The following is a 19,219-nucleotide window of genomic DNA, read 5'->3' on the forward strand; positions in this document are numbered from 1 at the left end:
CAGTGTCATTGTAACTTTGAACAGTCACTAAATGAACTGTTGTAAATTGAGGACTACCTGTATTATATTTCCTTTTTTTCTCCTTTTGGGGAGTGTTTTTACAATATTTATTCTTTTTAATGTATTTTCTGTATTATGTTTTTGTATCTATTTTGTCTGTTCATAATAAAAATCTTGGGGGAGAAAAAGAAAGAAATGTTAGGCTGCATTACTCTTTATAGGTAGAAAGAAAAGCATGCTGAATCATGGCCATGGCAAATATGCTATGCTTAAACACAGTGATCTGCCAGCATAATAACATTTTAACCTTTTCCAGGACATTGAAAGTGTATTGGAAGATGCCAAAAAGGTTTGTAATATTTTTCACTTTAATAGTTTCCCTTTATCAAACTCTAGAAAGAATGGATGCAATAAGGTTTCCTGCCTTGGGTAGGGGGTTGGTTTAGAAGACCTCCAAGGTTCTTTCCAGCACTATGCTTCTATGATTCTATTCTGAAAACTCCCAAGTGTCAGAAGGCCTTTTTTGAAAATTGAAAAATGGAGTGCATGGGTGGAAACTGTTGAAACATGAGGCAAATGACCAAAATTGGAACTGGACCCTAACTTCTATGGTTTAAGAAAGTCTCAGAAAGGAAATGTTTCTCCATCGCCTTTCCTCAGCTGTTTTCTTTTCAGCAGAATGAACCTGCAGATCTATATATAGGTTTTGTGAGACAGTCAGAATTGCCATAGAAATCATGTGTGATGCAGAACTTTCCTTTTGTAAACTTTCTGTACACAGATTACTTTAGAATCAAGTCATTGTACAATAATTTAAATGTGGGAATAATATTTTTGGATAGATTTACTTTGGAACAGTTTTGTGATTTACTACTTTTAATTCTATCTAATTTATTTCCTGTTTCAGTCTAAAGTTTTGGCCCTGGTAGTAGTTGCGGAACATTCTGGAGATTTCACAAAAATTATTCAACTTTCAGAAAGGTACTAATGTTTCCAGTCTGTACTGAATAGAATGAAAATAGTTACAATTTAGGATTTAAAGAATTAACCAGTTAGTTATATCCATTTAACAGGTTTTTGGAATAAACATCTTTATTTGGACTTTTGTCGTGCTTCTTTTAGTTGCAGAATTAAATTGAGCTATGCTGTTGTTCAATAAATATGTATGTTCAGAGAAAATGTTAAAAATGTATTGAATTTTGGGAATATTTCTTTTGGAATATTAGATTCACCCATAGTATTTTACAATGAAATTTTAACAACTGGGTGTAATTTGATATAATTTGCAGGAGAACTTCCCAAGAATTAATTTAACATTGGAAACTAGCACTCAGTTGCACTGAGGGATAAATTGGTTTGTTACGGTCCTGAACGCGAAAGACAAGCCAATGGAAGGAATGCAACCTCTTTTTATAGGTTTATGCAAATTGCAGTATACATTTAATCAATACTTGATTGGGATATGGCAATATCTTTTGATTGGGATATGGCAATGAGATCAGAACGTGGGAAAATGAGAAATAAATGAGAATATAGTGGCTTTTTTTGAGTTGTATGAAGGAATATAAGCCTGTGCATCTTTTTCTAGATGTTATCAAATGCTTGTGCTTTTCAGCTATCTCAGTATCTGAGTCAGCATCCATTTATATTTTACAGCTCAGCAGGATCTTCTGGTTGGTTAATCTGGCATCATGCTTTTTCCTTCATCCATTATTCAATATATACTGTAGGAAACTTGAGATACTTTAACTCAGTGGTGTGCTGAAACTGGCTTGCAAGAGCCACCTGTTAAATTTTCTGGAATTTTGTATGTTGTTTGAGAATAGAGTTGAGCCACTATGCCTAATGTGCCGATCATCTGTTTTTCTGCTAGCACTGAGGCACAGCAACAACAATGGCGCTAGTGGAATCAATTCTTAAACATTTATCAGGACACTCCTGCCTAGACTGATATTCGTTTGCACAAAACAAAGTTGCAGTTGTTTTCAGGTGATACTCAGAAAAGGAATGCATTGAAAATGTAAGAATTAGGAACAGAAAACTACTTTCTTTTATTTATTTTATCTGAAATAAATATTGATTTATTTGACATTAATTTTAGTGATTCAGTGTAATGTGCACCTGACTTATGCCTTAACAAATGCTTATGTCTAGGTATCCAGGATTTATTTTTCCATGCTTAGGCATCCATCCAGTTCAAAGTACTCCAGATGGATGTGAACGCAGTGTTACTTTAAAGGTGACATAAAATAAAATTACAATTTTACATTCTATACATTATTAAGTCTATACTGTGTCTTGATTTGTTATATATTTTTCAGTCTTTATTAAACTGTAGTCAGGAGTTCTTTAATCTTACAAATAAAGAATAAAGTTCAGTGAATAAAAACTTGCCTAAGATCGCAGAATAAATCCATTTGAGAATGGGACAACTTATTAAAAACTATCAACATTTCTAAAATCAGTTTGGTTTAATCGAGTCACTGTATCAGTGAGGCAAAAAAATCTTAATAAATAAATAAAGTAAATAAAATCTAAATACTAGACAAAAATGAATAAGGCATATATTCATAGCTACCATCCCAAAAGACTAAACACATATGGTAAATAAGAGAATATCTACACTAGATATGGTACATACATAAAAACGTATCATTAAAATGCCCCTTATTGATTTATTTAGATCAGTTTTATGAGAGAAGTTTGCCTTTTACAAGTCTTATTGAGAATACTTATTAATGAAAGTTTAGAATTTCAAGATTAAAAGAACAGTTCTAAGACTCTTGTAGAAGCAATGGGGCACATCTTATATCAATATTTTTATAAAGAGAACAAAGGAAGAAGCAATGTTTTCCATTAAAAGTATAGTATATAGTATATGAGTGCCAGATGGGTTTGCTGATCACGTACCTGGCTCCTTGCTGCGTGACAGCTGCCCTGCCCGAGCTCCTGGAGGTGCTGGCCGGGGTGGCAGTTGAAACCCCCAGACTTTTAGTCATGGGGGACTTTAACTTGCCATCGTCCGGCTCGTCATCGACGGCAGCTCGGGAGTTCATGGCTTCCATGACGGCCTTGGACCTGACCCAAGTAGTTGATGGCCCTACTCACATTGGGGGTGGCACTCTGGACCTGATTTTTGTCTCTGGTCAGTGGTCGAGAGATCTGGACTTAAAGGAAATAGTCACTGAACCTTTGTCATGGTCAGATCACTCTCTTCGCCTGGACTTTCTGACCGCCATTCACCACCGCAGGGAGACGGAGCCGACACGCTGGTTCCGGCCCCAGGCGCCTGATGGACCCGGAGGGGTTCCGGACGGAGCTTGGGCCATTTCCTGAGGGTCTGGCTCACGGCTCGGCTGAGGAACTTGTTGCGGCCTGGGAACGGGCCGCGGCGGGGGCCTTAGACCGTGTCGTGCCTTTGCGGCCTCTGACCCGGCGCAGGTCCCAACCGGCTCCTTGGTTCTCCGAGGAGCTGAGAGGGATGAAACGCCGGAGAAGACGCCTAGAGAGTTCCTGGAGGTCCAGCCGTTCAGAAGCTGATCGGACACTAGTGAAGTCCTATACTAGGACTTACCTAGTGGCATTGAGGGAAGCGAGGCGTAGCTACGCCTCCTCCCTCATTGCATCGGCAGATAACCGCCCAGCCGCCCTGTTTCGGGTGACCCGCTCCCTCCTACACCAGGGGGAGCGGGATGGCCCGGTGCAGGGGCGTGCTGAGGAGTTTAACGGTTATCTATACGATAAAATCGTTCAGCTTCGGGATGGTTTGGACCAAGATTGCGGTGATACGGGTGAGACAGCTGAGGGTGGTCTTGGCGACATTTTATGGGATGAGTTTGACCCTGTCGCTCCCGAGGACATGGACAGGTTGTTGGGGAGGCTGAATGCCACCACGTGTTTACTGGACCCGTGCCCCTCCTGGCTGGTGCTGGCCACTCAGGAGGTGACACGAGGCTGGCTCCAGGCGATTACGAGCGCTTCCTTGGTGGAGGGTGTCTTTCCGGCCGCCTTGAAAGAGGCGGTGGTGAGGCCCCTCCTCAAGAAGCCTTCCCTGGACCCGGCTGTTTTAGGTAATTATCGTCGGTCTCCAACCCGCTCGCGGCGAAGGTTGTAGAAATATGGTGGCATATCAGTTTCCCTTGCACCTGGATGAAACTGTCTATCTAGACCCGTTCCAGTCCGGTTTCCGGCCGGTTACAGCACTGAGACGGCTTTGGTCGTGTTGGTGGATGATCTCTGGAGGGCCAGGGATAGGGGTTGTTCCTCTGCCCTGGTCCTATTAGACCTCTCAGCGGCTTTTGATACCATCGACCATGGTATCCTGCTGCGCCGGTTGGAGGATTGGGAGTGGGAGGCACCGTTTATCGGTGGTTCTCCTCCTATCTCTCCGACCGTCGCAGTCGGTGTTGACAGGGGGCAGAGGTCGGCCCCGAGGCGCCTCACTTGTGGGTGCCGCGGGGTCGATCTCTCGCCTTCTGTTCAACATCTACATGAAGCCGCTGGGTGAGATCATCAGTGGGTTCGTGTGAGGTACCAGCTGTATGCGGATGACACCCAGCTGTACTTTTCCACACCAGACCACCCCAACGAAGCCATCAAGTGCTGTCCCGGTGTCTGGAGGCCGACGGGTCTGGATGGGGAGAAACAGGCTCAAGCTCAATCCTCCAAGACAGAGTGGCTGTGGATGCCGGCATCCCGGTACAGTCAGCTAAATCCGCGGCTGACCATCGGTGGCGAGTCATTGGCCCCGATGGAGAGGGTGCGCAACTTAGGCGTCCTCCTGGATGAACGGCTGTCTCTAGAAGATCACTTGACGGCCGTCTCCAGGAGAGCGTTCTACCAGGTTCGCCTGGTGCGCCAGTTGCGCCCCTTTCTGGACCGAGAGGCCCTATGCACGGTCACTCACGCTCTCGTGACGTCTCGCCTGGATTACTGCAACGCTCTCTACATGGGGCTCCCCTTGAAGGGCATCCGGAGGCTGCAGTTAGTCCAGAATGCGGCTGCGCGGGTGATAGATGGAGCCCCCCGTGGCTCCCGCATAACACCCATCCTGCGCAGGCTGCACTGGCTACCTGTGGCCTTCCAGGTGCGCTTCAAGGTTTTGGTGACCACCTTTAAAGCGCTCCATGGCATAGGGCCGGGTTATTTACGGGACCGCCTACTGCGACCAGATACCTCTCACCGACCCGTGCGCTCTCACAGGGAGGGACTCCTCAGGGTGCCGTCAGCTAGGCAGTGTCGTCTGGCGACGCCCAGGGGAAGGGCCTTCTCTGTGGGGGCTCCCACCCTCTGGAACGAACTCCCCCCAGGACTCCGTCAACTTCCAGATCTTCGGACCTTCCGTCGCGAGCTCAAGACTCATTTATTCATCTGCGCAGGACTGGCTTAGATTTTTAAATTTAGAGGGTGTTAAATTGATTTTAATATTTATATTTCTATTTTTAACAATTGGTATTATTAACTATTGGCATTAGAATAAGTCTTTTAATGATTATTTTAATTTGTATATTGATGTTTTTTATATGCCTGTAAACCGCCCTGAGTCCTTTGGGAGATAGGGCGGTATATAAGTTTAAATAATAAATAAATAAATAAATAAATAAATGAGTACTAAGGATTTAGATAGGAGTGCCCTGTAGTGTGCTAGGAAGAAATCCTTGTGAACTTGGTTGATTAGAGGAAAATACTCACATATATTTGAAAGTAAAATTCAAACTTTATAAGGTAAGATACACCTTAGCTCCAGCTACATTTTGGTTCCATGCACAATACAAAGTAGATTAAGGTATTCAGTATAGCAGTGCTTTAAACCTTTAAGATGTGTGGACTTCTGTTTTTTAACTATGTTTTTACAGTACTGATGTTTTTATTTTAAACTGCCCAGAGTCACTTAGGTGAGATGGGCAGTGTAAAATTTGATAGATAAATGAATAAATAGAAATCAAGAGAAATGTGAAACTAAATGAGCAGAAGCAAATATGTACATTTACTTTAATATTCATTTCGTCTTGTTAAAACTTTTTGCAGGATCTAGAAGAAGCATTCCCACTCATTGAGCTATATCAGGATCATTTGCTGGCCATTGGGGAGGCAAGTAGAATCATCTTAACATTTTTATTAGGTCTTTTTCATATATAATTTTTCCTCTGCCAAAAGCAGTATGTATCACTTAGAATTAAGCCCTAAAGAGTTGAATGAAATTTGCATCTAGATAAAAGTTTCTAGGAGACAACACTGCAACCCAACCTGTGGTGTTTACACATTACACAGCTTTTGATTTAATTTTTGCAGTACACTTACCTGGAATTAAATCCTATTGAATAAAATGGGTTTATAGTCAGTGGTCGGTTTCATTTTTTTTTACTACAGGTTCTGTGGGCGTGGCTTGGTGGGCGTGGCATGGCTTGGTGGGCGTGGCATGGTGGGCGTGGCAGGGGAAGGCTACTGTAAAATCTCTATTCCCTCCCCACTTCAGGGGAAGGTTACTGCAAAATCCCCATTTCCTCCCAATCAGCTGGGACTTCAGAGGCAGAGAATAGATGGGGGTGGGGCCAGTCAAAATTTTTACTACTTCAGAACCTGCTGAAACCCACCTCTGCTTATAGTATATGTAAGTGGACTCACACAGAATTGTACAGATCGAATGGAAAGTAATATATCAATGTACAGTATGTCATGACAAAAATATCCCTGTATATTTCCTGTGTGTATAATTGTGTGTGTTTTGGAAACTGTGCAATTGCTGAAATATTTATATCTGTGAAAATATATACTCATTTATATCTTTTGAACAGTTCAAATATTGAATCATTTAAAATAAATAAAAGGTCTGTTACATCCCCATTACATATCTATGTAGTTATCATAAATGACAATACGCGTGGATACATATGGATTGCATAGTATTTGCAATATATCTAGGAAATATTTTCCATGTAAGAAATTTTTTCCATGTTGGAAATTTTCTTTAAACAACAAGCATTTTTTTGTTGCTTCTGATCTCACAGAATAGTCATATCTTTTGTGGTAAGCTTCATAAACTATTTACATTCCTGAATAAATGATTAAAGATTGCAAGTGTTCCATAAATAATAATAATTATTTGATAGATCCTTCTCTTTCTCCAAGAGCACAAATTTCCTTTAGTTTTTTCTCATCTTGTGAGAAACCCATCTTGTGTTTTTTCCCCCCTATAGATTGGTTTGGATTTTACTCCCAGATTTGCCAGCAGTGATGAACAGAAGGAAGGGCAACGACAAGTCTTGATAAAACAAATTCAACTGGCAAAAGAACTTGACTTACCTTTGTAGGTCACTAGTTGGAAAAATATAGCTATTTGTATAAATTACAGAACAAGAATCTCTTTGCGATCCTTAGTTTGTTTAAATGAACTTATTTTTCTAAAAATCTGATTGCATTTTGCATAGATCCTATGATTAATTCATGTACTGTCATTATAATGCAACATATTGCATTATTGTATAATAGTCATATAGTAATTTCAAATGTTTTCAAACATTTTATTATTCTGTTTCATACTCTCCAATTTTGTATAATCAACAATTCAGCAAGACATCATATATAGATTTTAGAAAACCTCGGGATGGGAAGGATGTTCCATAGGGGCAGTGCCACAGAAGAGAAGGTGCATGCATGTTACATGGGATGGTTTCATGGAAGGGACTCTAAGCAAACCTTCCTTGTTACTATGAGGAGTAGTTAGAGAATTCTAATGTAACAATGAGTGAACTGATTATGGCACCCTTATGAAATAGGTGTCTATACAAACAAATTAAATGCTATGATAGAGGTGGCTCAACAGACTAATGCAGTCTGTTATTAACAGCAGCTGCTTGCAATTACTGCAGGTTCAAGTCCCACCAGGCCCAAGGTTGACTCAGCCTTCCATCCTTTATAAGGTAGGTAAAATGAGGACCCAGATTGTTGGGGGCAATAAGTTGACTTTGTATATAATATACAAATGGATGAAGACTATTGCTTGACATAGTGTAAGCCGCCCTCAGTCTTCAGAGAAGGGCGGGATATAAATGCAAAAAAAAAATAAATAGAGAGAACAGACTCATCCCCAAATGTTTATTTTTTAAATATTGTGATATTAATTATAACTTTACTATAATAATTACCCTATACTTAAGTCCTAGTACAAATTAAAGGTAAATTAAAATATCTAGCTGAAATCCAAAAGCCTAGACATGCTGCAGTCTCAGTCATATATAGCTGATTTATCTGACCCTGAACATCATGCTAGTTTTGCCAAAATCTCTTGCTGAGTTTTTGTTCTTTTTATTTATTCTAGAAATGTTCATTCCCGCTCAGCTGGAAGGCCAACAATTAACCTCTTAAAGGAACAAGGTATCATTTATTTTACTTAACGGTTTAAGTTTGTTTAGCTTTCTTGTTAAAATATGTGTGCCCCTGATAATGGTGTCTAATCTCCATGGGAGTCTAAGTCAACTTTTCTTCTTTAGATGTTATATCAGAAATATGAGGAATATATCCCTAAGTAGTTGCTTACTCATCTGCTTTCACTGCAATTTTCAAAACTATGCTTTATTATTGGAAGAAGCACGGACATTTGAAAATCTGGGGCTGTTACCTTTTAGCAAGATTTGAGGATCGGCAGAATTTGTGTTGTAATCCAAGACCCTGTTTAGCAGAAGAAACTGGAAGAGGGGTCTGCAAACTTGGCTCTTTTAAGACTTGTGGACTTCAATTCCCAGAGTTCCTTAGCCAGCAAAGCTGGCTGAGGAACTCTGGAAGTTGAAGTCCACAAGTCTTAAAAGAGCCAAATTTGCAGACCCCTGAACTGGAAGATCCCCAAATCTTCTCCAATTCGCCATATTTTGAAATTAATGTTTTTATTTAGGGGCTAGTTTGCCACATTTTCTAACAAATCATGTAGTACATCAGGGGTGTCAAACTGGTGGCCTGTGGGCCGGATGCATCACATGCAGGCCACGCCCACCCCAGCGCCACAAAGGGGGAAAATGTGAAACGTCACGTGACGCAATGTGACACAGCTTGCAGACTAAAGTGCTGGAGCGATATAACATCACAGAGCCCAAAGTCTAAAACTTCCTAACTACTCTAATGAGTATAATATATATTCTAAAATTAAACAGCACTTCAATATGGATCGTATGATATAAAGTATTTTTTGCAAATAGATTCCCCAAATTGAATGCATATTTATTTTTGCCTTTGTATGATTTTTGCAAGAAATTCCCAGACCAGGGATGTCAAACTCACGGCCCGTGGGCTGGATGGGTCATGTGTTGGACACACCCACCCCCAGTTTAGTGAAAAGGAAAAAAGTCCCAATACGTCATGTGACAATGGCGTGACAACGTGAGTTTGACATCCCTGTCCTAGACTGTTAGAAACAACCGCATTCTTTAATCACATAAACAATATGATAGGAAGTGGTGTGCCTGAATTTCCAGTTTTAGTAACGCATTGTTCTGTAAAAAATTTAACAATAATTTCTGCCTTTGGATTATTGTCAAACAAGTTAAGCAATCGTGCAGAAAAATATAGTATGAATATATGAAAAGGAAATACGAGTGATCTCACTTTGCAAGAGGGCATTAAGCTGTTTCTGTTGCATAATATGGGTTTTGAAACTTCCTTAGTGTGTATTTGGCTGCTTATGTTAGGTTCTGACTTTATAGTTCTACTGGTAATGTGGCTTCTTTCCTGGCTATTGGGATACTCAGGTGCTGAGAAAGTATTGCTCCATGCCTTTGATGGCAAACCATCTGTAGCAATGGAAGGAGTGAAGGCTGGATATTTTTTCTCTATCCCTCCTTCAATTGCAAGGAGTGAACAGGTAAGGAGCAAGAAGCAAAGCCTTGAACAAAAGTTCTTTATTCATGGCATTGTGTAATACAAACCTAAATACATATAAGCATACTTATAAACACACTTTAGGACAGGTAAAAAAAGGTCTAAATCAATCTTGATTCCTGGCAACTACCTAAGCAAGTTCCTAGTTTTCTTGGCAACAGTTTTGGAAGTAACTTGCCATTTCTTTCTTCGTAAGGCCGACTGGATTGAGAGAGGGACTGGGCCAAAATTATACAGCTAATCCCATCTCAAAAGTGGGGTCTCTAGCCTGATGTCTTTTACATTTACAGTACATTAAATTAATTGTCAATTATTAATCAACTGAAAGATTCAGTTCAGTGAAATAGTATAGGTCAGTGATGGCTAACCTTTTTGCTATTGGGTGCCAAAAGTGAGGGGAATGCGGAGGGGTCACGTGCATACGTGCCCACACCCATAATTCAGGGCCCCCTGCCCCCCAAGCATGTCCGTGCGACTCCCCTGTGCTCCCTGCGCATGCACGCACCCCCCCATGGCCTGTTTTGGGCCTACCTGAAGCCTCCGGAGGCTGAAAGCCCCCTCCCGAAACCTCCGTTCGAGCCCTGTACTCACCTGGCATCCAAAATGGGCCGCATGGAGATTCCTGGGAGGGGAGGGGCATCATGGGCGGGGCAGCCGAAAATCAGCTGGCCGGTGCACGCTTGCGCGCTGGAGCTGAGCTAGGGCAACGGCTCACGCACCCGCAGAAATGGCTCCACATGCCACCTGTGGCACGCGTGCCATAGGTTCGCCATCATGGTATAGGTTCTCCTGCTTGAGCAGGGGGCTGGACTAGAAGATCTCCAAGGTCCCTTCCAGCTCATTCATTCTATTCATTTCTTAAACAAAAGAAGCAAGATTTCTCAATGGATCTTGGACTTTTTCAATTTTTTAAAATTTGAATATACTGAAATAGGGAATAAAAATTGTTTGGACTGTATAAGTATATAAAGACAAAATATTCAGCTTCTGGCAAGGTGCATATTTCAATTTTTTAGGTGAAAATTATCAACTGATTAGCAGTCTTCTGTTCAAACGTTTGCCTTTTCAGCTTAAAAGGTATAGATGTTAATTCCTTTCTGTAATTTCCTTTAAGAAGCAGAAACTTGTGAAACAGCTACCTCTAGAAAGCATTTGCTTGGAAACTGACTCACCTGCCCTAGGTCCTGAGAAACAGGTGAGGACCCATCAGTGATTCTATCTTGTCAAGCTCAGCAATAATACACACAGTGTAACACTAGAATTTATTTTATCAGTTAAAGTCTGTTAAAATGACAGACTAAATGACTGTTAAAAAGACTCCTAAGTGTAAAGAAAGGGGGAGGTTATCTCGGTGAAATAAACTGCAGGTGTTGTTTGCCCAGAACTGGTGGACCAAAGGAGTGCTTGAGCGTGCCACCTATTAGGAAATATGGACATTGTTCCTAGGTTGTGATATTGTTTTTGCACATCTCAAACACTGAGGCTATACCTATGCTGCTCTGTTAGTTGTGTTTGGACCTGGGATACATCCAGGTAATTTGTAGTTTGCAAGTTTGAACATTGTGTTAGTGGTGCATAGGTTGTGCTTGGCACATTTGATCAGATGCAGCAGACTTGCAATTTAGTTTTTCCACCCCATGTCTTAAGGTAGATCCCTTAAGGGATATAGATAAGAAGGAAACAAGGAAAAATGTCATCTGAACCAGACAAAAAAAATTGAGTCTGAGCATGTGGAGAAGCCCTCAAATCTCAATAGCAATAACCAGCCTTTATAAATTAACAAGGCAAGAGTAGCTGGTAGTCTTTCAATCAACAAAGCAAAACAAGCAAGGAGTTTGGGAGATAAAAGGGTCCTGAAGCCTTCCCACTCTTTGAATCATCTTTGGATCCAGACTTGGCAACTTCTGTGTCAAGAACCAGTTGTGCCTAGTAGTTGGTTGAAAGTGACTTGAGCGTACAAGTAGCTGTTTTCTAGGGCTTTGAGTGTGTGACTGAGTGACCATAAGTCATCCTTGTAAGCACATGTAGCACCCATGATCACTGTCTGTTGCCATTTTAGCACTGAAATTGGCCAAAACGATGAGTTTGTCACTGGTGGGGGGTTGTTTGGACAATCTGGTCCAGATCCTTGTAGAAAGCTTCTTTGTCTTCACCTGGAATTGTGAGAGCTGGTGCATAGGTGCTGGCAACGGTGATATACAAGGCTTGCTGAGAGAAAAGCAGAATTTCCTAATCTGTTCATTTATTCCAACTAGCCAGATGTTGTTGTAGGGCAGGCCATGTTTAGGGCACCTTTTCTAATCTCCCTCATGTGAGGGTGGGTAGCATTATTCTAGGAGGGCTGCCCAGTCACCCTGGATGCTGCTGGACATCTCTGCTGTCTTCGTTACAGAAACAAATGATCCAAGAGCTGGTCCAAGGGCTATTCATTTGCATATTTATGACAGCAACTGTCAGCGATAATATCTACGTTCATTTATCATGCCTGCATTACTGCAGGACTCAACGAATTAGGTTTGGACTGAGAAAATTTGCAGATGAGTTGTAAATGAAAATAATTGCTATAGGAGCCTATTATATAACTGTATAAATTTATAAATTTGTACCTTATGACTATCTTTAAGTGTTGTACCTTAGAATTCTTGATGAACGTATCTTTTCTTTTATGGACACAGAGAGCGTATGCACCAAGACAAATTCCTTGTGTGTCCAATCACACTTGGCCAATAAAAAAATTCTATTCTATTCTATTCTATTCTATTCTATTCTATTCTATTCTATTCTATTCTATTCTATTCTATTCTATATGTTTATAAACTTTATAATATTCTTTATCAATTTTTTGTAAATTTTATAATCATATAATTGTATTTCAGGTGAGAAATGAGCCAAAGAATATCTTCATTGCTGCAGAATACATTGCTAAAATAAAAGGAATTTCAGTGGAAGATGTTTTACATGTAACAACACAGAATTCACTGAAGGTCTTTCCTAAACTGAAAAACTTCCTTAGGATCTAGATGATGTTCTATAATATCTGACATTAATTCAGATTATTTAAATATATGTAATTACATCAAATGTATAATATTAAAATATCTAATAGAAGAGCATATGTGTAGCTCAGAGTTGGATTGTGGAATCCTTGGTGTTCTCTAAACTTGGTTGTTTGCTTGCAGATGTTTTATTACCCATCCAGGTAACTTCATCAGTACAAGTGAGTGTAGCTTGCTCCCTGTTTACACACAGTAGGTTTCTCTGGAGGCATGATGGCTCAACACTTAAAGATGCTGATCTTGTTAGCGGGAAAGCTGACAACCTGGGTTCAAGACCTAAGTGTCACGCGATGGAGTAAGCTCCCTTTACTTTCCCCAATTCCTACCCACCTAGCAGTTTGAAAACATGCAAATGCAAGTAGAGAAATAGGTACCATTTCGGTGGGAAGGTAACAGCCTTCTGTATGCCTTGGTGTATAGTCATGCAGGCCATATATGACCACAAAAATGTCTTTGACAATGCTGTCTCCCATGGCTAAGAAACAGAAATGAGCACCATCCCCTAGAGCCACGAAAGACTGGACAGGGAAAACTTTTATCTTTAGGTTGCCCTGCCAATTTTGTTGGGGATTTGGTTTTATCCTTGGTAGTTGCTTGATTTAGAGTATTGTTTTCTGCTTGTGTGCCTGTTGTTAATCCCTGCCTATCTGGATGTTGGCTGCAGGAGAGGATGTCTTCTCTTTTTGTTTCCTTCTTAGCTTTCCATTTTGTGTGAATGGGTCTAGGGATTCTTCCAGGAATTTTTTGGATCCAGCTTGGTCTAGGATGCTCAGTTTCCCAGTTGAAACTATGGTTAAGTCTGTATATGTGTTGTCAATTGCAATGCAGATCAATATATGTTGAAGATGCATAATTATCCATGAGACTTAGTAGGTCACCAGAATGTATGTGGGAAAAATTGCCGATAATCTCTCATTACCATGTTATTAGACCCAAGACTAGGAGATGTTGCTTTTCTATTGCATGTTTTATGGAATAGCCTTCAGGTTGCTTCAGGTTGCTCTGATTATACAGTACAATACTGCATTTCTGAAAGTTGTCAAAATGGAGAACTTCTGAAGCACTTTTTATTATTATTATTATTATTTATTAAATTTTTATACAGCCCTTCTCCCGAAGGACTCAGGGCGGTTTACAGCCATAATAAAAAACAACAGCAATATACACATAAAACCATAGTTTAAAAAACTTATTATACAAATGGCCGAATTAAAACATTTAGAATAAAACCCCAAATTTTAAATTTTAAATTTTAATTGACACAGTGTCACTGTAGCTGTTAATTGTCATTTGAGCGTTCCTTTAGAGTACTTTTTACGTATTTATCTGCCTGATAAATAAATAACAATACTCATGCATCTGACACATTCAATGTACAAAATCTTTAAGAAGCACTAGTGCTTAAGGGAAAACCAAACAAAACACAGTCAGTTTGTCTTTGTATGACAGATCCAGCCCAGGTGCCCTACCTCTCATGCCCAATCATGTTTCAGAACACAGATAACCTTTGTGCCATTCATAGTTTGAGAGATTTTGTGCTGACATGTTAAAAGCAGAAATGATGCCACAACAGCCAAGGCTCTGAGTGTTTGGCTAAATATAAACAATGTTTTGCTTTTTGATCCAATGCAGATAAAGCATGGAAACAGTATCTTACATAAATAGAAACCGACTAGTTATTCAGACAACAGCATTTTCTTTCTATAAGGAACGTTGTTACTGCTCATACACAGAATTGTAACTTCTCATTTCTAGCCAAAAGCATCAATAATGTAGAAATCTAAATATTTAGAGGCCTATATTGAACATACGTGGTATCATGTTTTCTTGTCTCATTTTTAACAAGCCTTTATTATTGTAGTTTAAAAGAGCCTTTAAGGTTTTGAGGTCCAGTAAGGTTTTTGCTTATTTTGGTTGGATCTATGGACTCTCATTTTAAAAGCACAATAATAATCTGGTGGCTGTTACACGTGCAGAATGTTTGTATTTCTGCTATTAAGATTTTCTTGGCGTAAGTATTGTGCTATTAATCAGGGCACATGCCTTTTGTTTCTCTGCATTCCAAAAAATAATATTTATGGAGATAAAATGTTTTGAGAATGACTGTCTCACATGACATTTTCTTAAACTTGGAGCTATCTTCTCAGGATTTTTTTTTTTGCCTTGCTTAAACTATTGGCCCACAATGGGAGTTATATTTTCACAGAACCTAAACCTCCGTGGCATAATAACCATTCCCTTTCTCCAGGGAACTGTAGTTCTGAAAGGAGAGTACATGGAAAATAACGTTCAGCAGAACCTTCACCAAATCTTAATATGCAATCCTAATTGTGGCTCTAGGCTTCATATATCACAGATGTAAATTATGTCCCTCCATATTTTTTTATCTTCATTTTATCCCTGGAGATGGATCAGTATTTAAGATTATTTTCAGCTTTCGGAAGAGTGAAGGCACTTGAAGGTAAGATGTAAGAAACAATGACTGTGCCAGTATCTAAGGATAAAAAAAAAGCTATGTTTTGAGTGATGTCTCAAATCATTTCATTAAGACTGATATACAAGACTGGGATGTAGCGGTAAACATTTAGTGGAATTTATCTGAGATGCTGGAAACATTTTGCTGTCACACATCCGAAAAGTTTTTAAATAAACAGAAGGAACTTTATCTTCAAAGGGCTATTTTTGGCTTGAAAGGAATAAGATTCCTGTCCAGAAAAGTCTTTGAACTTGTTTCAATGTAGTTCAAACGTTTTTATCATGGTTAAATGGTGTACATACCTCTAAAAAATACAAGTGTATTTTTTACATTACACTGAAATATATATTGGTCGAATGTTAGCTGTGTTCAGTGAGGACAGACTAAGTTCAAATAAAGTAGGCTTTTGAAAAAATGACATGAGCTGGGTTGCAGATGTCCTCTGGTGCAAACATTGGGCAAATAGGAGGCAAGAAATGGTGCTTTACTCTGCCTCTCTAGCCTGTTTTGTTTTAGGCACAAGAATGGGTGAGCCTATAAGTGGAATGCAAAGTCTGAAGTTTCTCCTCCCAGAAACTCTTAGAGTTGTCACACCAACCATGGACCCTACTTAGTGGTTTGAGTTAGCACCCTGAGAATTTCTGCTGCCATAGATGTATCTACTGGGGATGGGGCGAGGGGAGCTGTGTTTATCTCCCATAGCGGGTTTGAGACACAAGTGCTACCTTCCACCTGATGGACAAATCTGAATTTACTGTTTAAACTGCTCCTGCCCTCTGCTTGTGGCAGCTAGATTTTAAACTAACTTAAGACTGACACACAAGTCTTAGCAAGCTTGCAAAGTACTCAGGATTGAAGGTTACGATGTTCCCCCATTGGACAATTTTCCTGCTGCTCTACCCTCTTTTTTCCATCAGAAAAACTGTGATCTTCTTGCTGGCAGGTCTTACGTACATACTTTTGTGAGAAATACACACACACACACACATCTATATGCAGTAAAATAAAATTCATAGAGACAAAGTTATATGCAAGCACAACAACCCATTTCAAAATTAAAATAAAATCTTGGTAGCTATTTTGCATTCTAATGACTTTTATATCTTTCATCAGTGCTAAAAAAGTACAATACCCAAAAACCTTATGGAGCACTAGCTGGACGCCTGTGCTTCGCTACGAAACTATGTGCTCAGGCTTCATAAAGCTTGAAATTTAATGTGGAATGTGTAACTCCGTAGCATAAGAGTGTATTAATATAATGCAACTGGCAGTTGGAACAGAGGGAGAGGGGGAATAGAATGTCCCAGCATGCAGCATTCATTGGTATTCATTTGGCTAGCATCTTGTCAGTGTGTGAGAGAGTTGAGGGGTGTTTGGAAACTCAAACAGTATTTGCTGTTTGAGCAAGGAGGAGACAGGAAGGAGGCTGGGTGTGGTTTAGCTCAACTGTTCTATAGTAAAGCTGCTTGCTGCTGTGAAAGTTGTTTACTGCAAAAACGTATGGACTATTAATCTTGATCAAGGCAAAACAATAAATGCAATTTACATAGACTTCTGTAAAGCTTTTGACTCAGTGGTACATGACAAACTTCTCCTAAAACTAAAATCCTACGGCATCTCTGGACCCCTCCACAATTGGATATCAGCGTTCCTGTCAAACAGACAACAAGTGGTCAAAATAGGCAGTGCCCTATCAAATCCTGTTCCTGTCAATAGCGGCGTTCCCCAAGGCAGTGTTCTTGGACCAACACTCTTCATATTATACATTAATGATCTCTCTGACCATATTAAAAGTAATTGTGTTCTTTTCGCTGATGTTAAACTATTTAACACTACCAACAATACAGCTACCCTTCAAAAAGACCTTGACTTTGTGTCAGAATGGTCAAAAACTTGGCAACTCCAAATCTCAACCAGCAAATGCTCTGTCTTACACATTGGAAAAAAGAATCTAAACACTAAATACAAACTCGATGGACATTACCTTACAGATGACCCCCACCCTGTTAAAGACCTTGGAGTTTTCATATCCAATGATCTAAGTGCCAAAGCCCACTGCAACTACATCGCAAAAAAGGCTTTAAGAGTTGTAAACTTAATCTTACATAGCAGCTTCTCCAGAAACACTACACTACTAACCAGAGTTTATAAAACATTTGCTAGACCAATTCTTGAATACAGCTTGCCTGTCTGGAACCCATATCGCAGTTCAGACATCAATACAATTGAACATGTCCAGAAATATTTTACAAGAAAAGTTCTCCACTCCTCTGAATACAACAAAATACCTTATGCCAACAGACTTGAAATCTTGGGTTTAGAAAACTTAGAACTCTGCTGCCTTCAACAGGACCTGTGTTTAACTCATAGAATCATCTATTGCAATGTCCTTCCAGCTTCAATCACAACAATACAAGAACACACAATAGATTTAAACTTAATGTTAACTGCTTCAATCTTGATTGCAGAAAATATGACTTCTGTAACAGAGTTGTTAATGCTTGGAACACACTACCTGACTCTGGTCTCTTCTCAAAATCCCCAAAGCTTTAACCAAAAACTGTCTACTATTGACCTCACCCCACTCCTAAGAGGTCTGTAAGGGGCGTGAATAAGAGCACAAATGTGCCTACCATTCCTGTCCTATTGTTTCCTTTCATTATATCCAATTAATATAGTTATTACATACTTATGCTTACATATATGCTTATATATTATATAGTTATTTTCATGCTTATGCTTATATATACTGTTGTGACAAATAAATAAAAATAAATAAAGTAAAACTGAAACTGAAACTCCTCTGCTTGTGTTTTGCATTTGGAACAGATTTCTTTTCAGCTGGGGAGGGGGAGTAGAACTCCTTAGTATCAGAGCGTGTTAATAATAATATAGGAAATACTAATGCTGTGATGGCCATTTCAAAAAATCCTTTCTTAGTGAACACCTAGAAGCCAAGTGGAACCTACGTGGCAAATTTCAAGTTTGTAGGCTTTATGGTTCTGGAGATTTCGTGATTAATGCATGAGTGGTTTTCACTTTTATATATATAGATAGAGGAGAACAAAACTTAGTAAAAATATGATTTTTTTTTAAAAAAAAGCTACTACTCAGCTTCTTTCATTTTATCTCAAGTGAATGGAAAAAATGATGTAACTGTAACTAGACTTTTTTTTAAAAAAGTTCAGCTGTCAAAAATTATTCTGTTCAAGCATGATGGCAACTACTGCAGAAACCTTTAAGGAAACTTTGGAAGATTATTATGTGAATAGGCTTTGATACATAATACAACTGAGAACTAATCTGTGACTCCAATTTTTTTCTGTATGTTCCAGTAACTTGGGGAAACCAGCATTATATAATGATATTGCTCAGCTTTATATGATATTATGGGGAATATTGAGAAAATACTTCTGAAATGAAGGACATTTATTTCAGCATACTGTTTTATTTTGTAAAATCCATGCAAATCCATTTTAACAATTAACCCTAATCGTGTACCTAAATTCATTCTCAAGAATGAATATTTGTGTATGCATGTGTACATGCGTACACACACACACACACACACACACACACACACACACACACACACTAGTTGTTTTTTCTTTTTTAAAAAAACAATAGTTTTTATTGAATATTTTACATTTTTAAAACCAAAAACATAATGGACAAAGACAAAAACCAAAAAAAGAAAAGGAAAAAGGAAAGAAGACATACACATACATCAAACATTAAAATACAAAATACAAAACATAAATAACAACAGAATATAAATTTTGACTAACTGAAAAATAAGAGTATTGAGTATTGGTAAGGA

The 19,219-nt window shown here is 39.3% G+C and overlaps 1 protein-coding gene across 4 annotated transcripts in view; it reads left to right on the forward strand.

Annotated features, from left to right (window-relative positions):
- The window catches only part of TATDN3 (TatD DNase domain containing 3), a 14,146-nt gene extending 1,168 nt beyond the window's left edge, over positions 1 to 12,978 (forward strand). For 2 of the 4 annotated variants that reach the window (XM_058165364.1, XM_058165365.1), the window contains 10 exons: positions 317 to 349; positions 908 to 981; positions 1,874 to 2,020; positions 2,155 to 2,239; positions 6,028 to 6,090; positions 7,197 to 7,306; positions 8,318 to 8,373; positions 9,738 to 9,850; positions 10,982 to 11,062; positions 12,744 to 12,978. In XM_058165364.1, coding sequence (XP_058021347.1) covers positions 2,019 to 2,020; positions 2,155 to 2,239; positions 6,028 to 6,090; positions 7,197 to 7,306; positions 8,318 to 8,373; positions 9,738 to 9,850; positions 10,982 to 11,062; positions 12,744 to 12,887 — 654 coding nt within the window. In that variant the 5' untranslated portion in view covers positions 317 to 349; positions 908 to 981; positions 1,874 to 2,018 and the 3' untranslated portion in view covers positions 12,888 to 12,978. The remainder of the gene's footprint in view (positions 1 to 316; positions 350 to 907; positions 982 to 1,873; positions 2,021 to 2,154; positions 2,240 to 6,027; positions 6,091 to 7,196; positions 7,307 to 8,317; positions 8,374 to 9,737; positions 9,851 to 10,981; positions 11,063 to 12,743) is intronic. The other 2 variants (XM_058165363.1, XM_058165362.1) reach the window with 2 other exon arrangements.
- Positions 12,979 to 19,219: the final 6,241 nt, after the last annotated feature.

This window comes from Ahaetulla prasina, chromosome 1, assembly GCF_028640845.1.
Source record: "Ahaetulla prasina isolate Xishuangbanna chromosome 1, ASM2864084v1, whole genome shotgun sequence".
Lineage (NCBI taxonomy): Eukaryota > Metazoa > Chordata > Lepidosauria > Squamata > Colubridae > Ahaetulla > Ahaetulla prasina.